Below are 7,545 nucleotides of genomic sequence, written 5' to 3' on the forward strand. Positions count from 1 at the left end.
CACCTGTACTCGTTCACGCTGCAGGCGTCTCCATCCGCCTGCTGCACCGCAAGCTTAAAGCTGTCCGAGCGCTTGTCCGTCATCTACAAGAGAAGAGAGAGAGTCCACATGAGGCTCGTCAAAAGAAGAAGAGCGGATGAAGGTAAGAGAGAGAGAGAGAGAGAGAGAGAGAGAGAGAGAGAGAGAGAGAGAGCGAGAGTTCACATTAAGGTCGGTAAAACCTGACAGTGTAAACGAGCGTTGACGAGTCACGAAGCCTCGCCATCGCCACACAACTAATCGAGAATGGCGGATAGTTCATTTTCAGGATAATTCACCCCGTACACATATCCAACACGAAGTCAGTAGTGGTCACATCTGGCCAATGAAATAAGTATGAGCTAGAAGCTCACCATGGCCCACAACACCGGCGAGATTTCTCGCCAAAACTGGCCATTGATGACTAGCATCTTCTACCTTCTTCTAATGTCCCGGGATTTTCGCGAATCGCAGGAAACAGGCACGCGACTCAGTTTCGCGATACACAAGAGAACATCTAGCGACGTACACGTGCAAACCGCCTCAAGTGACCACTGAGTACTTGCAGCACGAAGCTAGTTGTGGCAGAGTAAGCTATGCGTTGCCGTCACTGCCGTATTCTGTTGCGCTACGTTACGGCTTAACGGTAATACGCTCGTGGTTTATAGTTATAGAGATGTCGTACGTCGTTAGAGCTACACGTTCTTGGCAGGTCCGTCACGCTCCGGTTTACCCTCCCACGCGCCCTTAACAACGTACGTAGCACGTGCCAGGGATAAGACCATACAGTTGTCTTTTTATTTCTCTCTCCTTCTCGCTCGCTCGCTCTCACCTGTGACCACACGTCTTGCAAACAATGTGGAAGATAGAGAGAGAGACACGGTCGAGCAGGTGTTGCAGTGAGTCACCTCTCAGGTAGGCAGGCACGCGCAGCACGTGGGGCAGATTATGCTGCACACGCCGCTACTGCTGCCACTGTCCTCCGAATTAGCAAAACCTAAAGACCCGTCTCTTCGTCGGCGCATGAATGCTTGAGTGTGATGCACGAACAGGTCTTCCTAATTCATGGCAAGACCGTCATCATGTCATTCAGGCTAGTGTCTGTCACTCCCACTCCCCCCATAGGCTATATCTACCTCTGAAAATTATCCCTCTGTTCTATCTCCCCCTGCTATTTGCCTTGTTTCTATTTATCTTTTTGCAAGCACTCTCTCGTTCTCTCTGTCTTTCTCTTTCTCTCTCCCCCTCTGCCATCTCTCTTTCTGCTACCCCTCCTTCTGCTACTAAGGCAGCGAACCTGATCACTTATCATTGTATAGGAAGAAACACGTGCTTGCTTCTCAGCGTGTGCGTACATGGCTGTATCACACAGCGGACAGGCGAATAGAGAGAGAAGGTAAGCACGCACGACGATGGCGTCATCGCCGTATTGCTGCGGTACGCTTTGGTGCCGCCTAATTACTTTATGGATCCAGATACTTCTCGCCCACCTGCCACGCGGCTCGCTCATCATCAGGTATACACGCACATCTCATGATCACACAGCCGGTATACACGTCTTAACTGCTGCTGCTGCTGCTATTACGCTGTCTGATGTTGTTACTGTTACTGCTACTGTTAGTATTACTGTAGTACAACTGTTAGTGTTACTGCTGCTGCTACTGTTACTGCTACTGACACGCTGATAATGCTGACACTGTTAATCACCCCGTACTGTGTTACGCGTGTTTGATGGAGCAGAATAGGTCATAAAGATATCGCCACCGGTTAGCACTGGGCGCCATGTAAACGTCGCGTTATACTGAAGGGAGAGAAAAATCGATTTGCAATAAAACATAGAATAGCCTACTTGCGCAGTATATGAAAAGTAAAACCGCTAGGTCAAAAGGTCTCATTCGCTGTTTAACGCGTTTGATCATAAAATAGCAGCGTGCGAAGTTTATAGCGCCTAAAAAAATAAGCCTCCATATGTTACATGGGGATGTGATAATAAGAGGTGACAGCGGAGGTCGGTTGCCGTGCGACGGTAACCCATAGAAACAGCGCAGAGATTCTCGCTGTCTCGCAGCATCCCCCTCGCTCCCCCCGCGCGTGTGCCGACGCCGGCAGACGAAACTGGACTCATGCAGACGCGAAAGCTGGCACGCAATTTAGTTTAAAGCAAGATAGCGATCTGGTGGTCCATTCACTCGCTGGCTGCCGGCGGGAACTCAAACGCCGTGATTGACGCGCCAGCATGTTCATCCTGCTCCCGTTTATAGTAGTTCAACACACGTGCGACGTGTTGCCTTCTCTTCCTCCCCCTCTCGCTGTCTATCTCTCCTATCCCCCTCTCGCTGTTTCTTTCTCGCGCTCTCTCTGTCTCTTTCCAAAACATTGTGTGTCTCTCCGTCCATCCGTCTGTCTGCCTGCCTGACTTGTCAGCCTGCTCGCTCGTCGGACTTGTATGCCTGCCTGTCTGACTCGTCCATCCGTCCGACCGCCTGATGTCTGTCTGTCTGTTTCTATCTAGCATTCACGTCAGATATCCCTTTCTCATTCCTTCTATGTCTGTCTCTCTCTCCATCCTCTTTCTCGACATGTGTCTACTGTATATGCCTCTACCTGCCTCTCTTGTTCAGCACGCGCTCACTCCCTTCCTCTTTAACCGCGCTAACTGCCCCTCTAGATTTCTGTGTGTGTGTGTGGGGGGGGGGGTGCGTGCGTGTGTGTGTGTCTCTACCTAACCGTCTCTTCATTGCTCTTATCCCGATCTCTCTCTCTCTCTCTCTCTCTGCGTTTCTCTCTTACACGCACACACCGAGTGTTGCCCGCCTTGCTCGCATAAAAGGTGCGACGGAAGGCATTCCTCGCCGCGCGCTGATCGTTATCTCGTGTTTTAGCATGCGCCCACGTGCTGACAGCCACCCGCCCGTCGGCCGCGGACGGTCGCAGAGGTGTTTCTAAACGCCGAAACGGCACGCCCCACGCCGGGCGCTAATTGGTAAGGGATTTGTGAAGCCTGTGTGGGAGGAGGATGAGGATAAGGATAAGAGATGCTGAGGCTGCCGTGCGGCATGGCAACACAGCTGGTACGGGGGCGCGACCGTGTGATGTGCGAATATCTCGGGCGGCGGGAGCAGAGAAAGGCCAGCTTTTAAAGTGAAGACAGCGTGAGGCGGAAACGCTCTGCTAAATTCAGCCGGCGATGCAATGCGGTGGTCTGCGCCGCTTGAGGTTTTACACAGGTTTAACGCTGTTCGGAGATAGGACCACCTAGCTCGACCAACGGCTCCGTATGTGCACAGCACGTGTACATGCGTGCGCTGCAAGCGTAATACACAGAGGCTGCAGACAGAACCGTAATACACTCTCTACCCATGCAGCGATCACACACACACTCTATCACTCTCTCGCTCGCGGCGACTACACGATAAACACAGGTGTGCATTTCCACCGACATGATACCACTATCATCGATATACCGTGATTACACCTGGCGAAGCGGAGGTGTAAAAAATTCATTACCAATCGCTTTCCATCGGCCGATTTCCTTCCGCTGCTGCGCCGAAAGGTAAGACTTGCCATAGGACAGTATCGCAACGTAGCAGCCACCATGCTCCTCGGCATCTGATGAAAACAGTACCAACAGGCCCGCTGCGAGTGATCTTATGGCACGTATGGCTTCTCCAAAATCTGGCCTCGGGCCGCTGCCATACTGCTTGACAGTGCGACTACCATTGGTGCGGCGTGGACGCCAACTACGTATATAGACCGCCACACGTCGGCGACGTACTAGTGCTCAACGCAGAAAATCACAACTCTCTCTCTCTCCTACTAGCTCAGAATATCGCCTAGGGCGTCTTTCTAAGCTGACAGACTAAAGCCACTGAATATATAAAGCTGATATGAAACAGTAGGCCGCACCTATGAGAACACAATGCACTCACGGCACGACACTTAGCTGCACCAGTGACACTAGAATGCACATATGACACTACGCCGCACCAACACACTAAGATGCACCCACGTCACTAGGCTGCACGTACGGCACTAGGATGCAGCGCTACGCTGCACCTACGGCAGTATAGTTTGTAACCAGCAGCGAACAGGAACAGGCGTGTAACTGTGGTCGGCGCGCGAGCGAGAGAGAGAGTTGGTCACGTCGCCGCACAGGTACGCGCTTGGAGCCACGACTGCCGCAGCTGCTACCGCCGCGGGAGAGTACGGTGAACCCATCACGCCTCGCCAAGGACGGGGGCTTCAATCGATGACGCTGTGTCACACGATGTACACCCGCCGCCACTCCCCTTGTCCGCTACCTTCATGCATACATGCGCGCATGCACAGCGACAGAACTTGCATGCAGGTACATAGGCGCGTGCGCGCACACCTGAGCGCCCCATCGTCTATTGATTGCATCGGACAACTGTTTTCGGATAAGGAGCAGTTGCTACGCGTCTCCAAGGCAACCCGTCAACAAGCGATGGATGCTGAGCGATGGGAGGGAGCTGGAGTCACAGGTCCCTCCACCCGGATTCAATACGCTACTATTGTTCTACGCGACCTGGCAGACATGACCCTAACAACTACATGCGCAACGCGCTTCATCGTCGAGTAGAACCAGGGCAACATCTAGCGATTGATATCTAGATTTCTCATGGGTACGGCAGAAAAGCAAACTAATTAGATGATTAGTATGCGGTAGTTTAGCAGCACTTCAGTACCCGCGCTTCAGAAGTTCTCGCCATATCGAGTATTAACTAGATTATTTAATGTAGACATACTCCCACACCGCTGCCATTAACATGCTGCTTCTCAATCGCAAACAAATAGATGCGTCGGCAGCTATAGCAAACGCTTAGTGACGCATGCGATGAAGAGAAAGCATCCTGATTTATCCGCGACGAGAGTGCGGGCGACACGTAAATTCAATTAGCTTAATTAAACAACGCAGAAATTGCTAGTTTAATCGTCGACGATGTCAATATCGCCCCGCATTGTATGTGAACATTCGACTGACCTTGAATCGCGTTAAAATTTCGTTACTCCTGTCTAACAATTCACTTCCTTTTTGCTTATCAGCCACCGATCCTCCCCTTCTTCCTCGTCTTTATGGAGCGCAGTTTTAATTTCCATCTAAACATCGGTGGAAAACACTGTGAAAAGGCCGCCCATGTGTTATAGGGTGCGTGTGAGCCTGTGCCTTCACGTTCGCGCGCGCGCGCGCGTGTGTGTGTGTGTGCAGGTGCGTGCGTGCGGGCATGCGCGCTGCACGCGGATGAGCCCCATCAGAAAAAAACACACTGCCACTTGGAAAAAAAGAAACCGAGAAAAATCCGTTACTTCCAGAGCGCGGCGCAGAGAACCGACTAAAGAAAAAACGAGAAGGCGTTTGCCTGGGTGGAGACATGTAATGGTTAATCATGCATGGATGCTGAAATACTAATGATCATTGAATGTATCACGCCGAATGAAGCATGAGTCAGCCGTAAATTACGAATACAGTACATTAATTTTAATATTCTAATGCTATCCCTAGTTACAGTACATATAATATGTCAATCGATGTATAGGCACTTTATCATTTTTCTCAATACACTGTTTATACCGAACCACTCGCACCACGCATTATACGACATATAAAATGCCTTGTATTTACTCACCCAGATATTTCTTAAAAAATGATTCATGTCTGCTTGCAGCTCCTACACCCATAGTTTGGCTCACAAATCGGTCACAGCATTCTCACCACTCAGATGATGATCATAATGATCTCATACGAACTTCCAACGATCTTCGAGCCGTGTTCAATCCGAATCGGGCCGCAGACATGCGGCAATCACAATATCGTCTGTGAGAGACACCGACGCGAACGCTCGCTGACAGTACACGGCGCGCGCGCTCTCCCCTTCTCTGCCGCAGCTGCTGTTGCTGCGTCCGATACCAAGGGCGCCGGTCGCTACGGTCAAGTGTGTGCCACGCCAGCGGCTGGCTTGCGCTGCTCACGGGGTATGGACGATGGCGAGAGAGGCTGAAACACGTCGTGGCGCGCCACCGGCACACAAACAATGCGGCTGCAGGCGGGGCAGGGTTTAACGGAGAGAGTCCCAGGCTAGAAGCTTTAACGACTCGGCGACGATGTTTAAGTTGTTCTAGAAGCACGCGGTCTCAGATGTGCTCTAGGCTGACTCTCGCTCTTTCTCTCTTTCCCGAACACTCGCGTTCTGTCTTTTACCTCGCGGGTGCACGCAAACTAGCTGCTCCGTGTCCTCTCGCGTGCGCTGCCCCGCTTACTGTGGGCGAACGTGAGTCCACTCAGTCCTATCTGAGCGCGCGCAACCCGTTATGGAGCTATTGTAGTCAGGACTGCTTGGCACGCGTTAGAAGTGCCCGCGCCTTGTCTCAGCTATTGCGCGGGGCATAGTGCCACGCATAGTTTCACGCAAAGCAAGCCGTGCGGCGGCTCGCGACAATAAAGCAGGCGTCGCGAGAGAATCAACACGCGAGAGCGAAACGGTTGGCGCTCTTGTTCAGCCGCTAATGGCGACCAAACAGAAATGTTGCGATCAGCGAGTAAACGCCGGAGCCACGAATTCTCCCGAGCCCGGCGCACTGGGTGCTCTGCCACCTTCTCCCGTCTTAGTTTGGCACACTCGGGCGAGTAACTCTTTCGTGTCTGCGTGGGAAACACGTGTCTCTACGACGCAAAACCAACGTCTCACACTGTATAGTTAGTCTGCTCAGTTGCAGTAGTCGGCATGCTGTTGCGACACCACCGTGTGTGAGTGCGTGTGTGCGCAGTCTTCCACGTCTAGCGCTTGGTTGGCAGCCAACTATGCGACTGGTCACAGCTGCTGTCCCCACCGACCCACGCACCGGGCCTCACTCTGCTGCCTACCAACGCAGCGCGTCACGTGAGACGTGTCACACAACGCCATTGGCCGGGAGAACAATGGCGACCCGATCAGCCATCGGCGATGACTATGACTATAAATATACGTATGATGTAGTTACCGCTTGCGTGCCTTACGGTGAGCTGAACATAGCGTGAAACCGCATACGCGCATAAATCACTGTACCTTATGTAACACACACCGTAACAGGTGTGTGAAAATTTACCAGACACTACGGACGAGACGGAAACGCACTAAAAGTGGGAAGCGGAATGGATATGGTCATATTTATATTCAGAGGTCGCTCGCTCGTGCAAGGTATACACCCGACGATGGCTGAGATACGGTGTGTGTGTGTGTGGGGGGGGGGGGGGGTAATTTAAATAATTCAGCATCCTCGAGGTGTACGGAGCAAGAAAAAGCAGCACACGTAATATTAATCACGCTCAGCAGCACAGGATCCGGCTACAACGAAAGACTTTTGATGGTCATCGGCATTCACGTGACAATAAGCACACAGATATCAGCAGCAGAATTAACTCATTGACGTGGATTTTAGAATCTGCTGTAATCATTTACTCAGTCTTTATATATATATATATATATATATATCTTTCGCGTGTGCGCGCACTCTCTGCCTTTCTGTCGTGTT

General features: G+C 51.7%; 1 protein-coding gene across 1 annotated transcript in view; it reads right to left on the reverse strand.

Moving 5' to 3' along the window:
* The window catches only part of LOC106821243 (protein rhomboid-like), a 47,520-nt gene extending 40,674 nt beyond the window's left edge, over positions 1 to 6,846 (reverse strand). The window contains exons 1-2 of the mRNA XM_014825959.1: positions 5,664 to 6,846; positions 4 to 83 (exon numbers count right to left, since the gene is read on the reverse strand). Coding sequence (XP_014681445.1) covers positions 4 to 83; positions 5,664 to 5,690 — 107 coding nt within the window. The 5' untranslated portion in view covers positions 5,691 to 6,846. The remainder of the gene's footprint in view (positions 1 to 3; positions 84 to 5,663) is intronic.
* Positions 6,847 to 7,545: the final 699 nt, after the last annotated feature.

The sequence above is a fragment of the Priapulus caudatus genome, unplaced genomic scaffold, assembly GCF_000485595.1.
Source record: "Priapulus caudatus unplaced genomic scaffold, Priapulus_caudatus-5.0.1 Scaffold65, whole genome shotgun sequence".
Classification (NCBI taxonomy): Eukaryota; Metazoa; Priapulida; class Priapulimorpha; order Priapulimorphida; family Priapulidae; genus Priapulus; species Priapulus caudatus.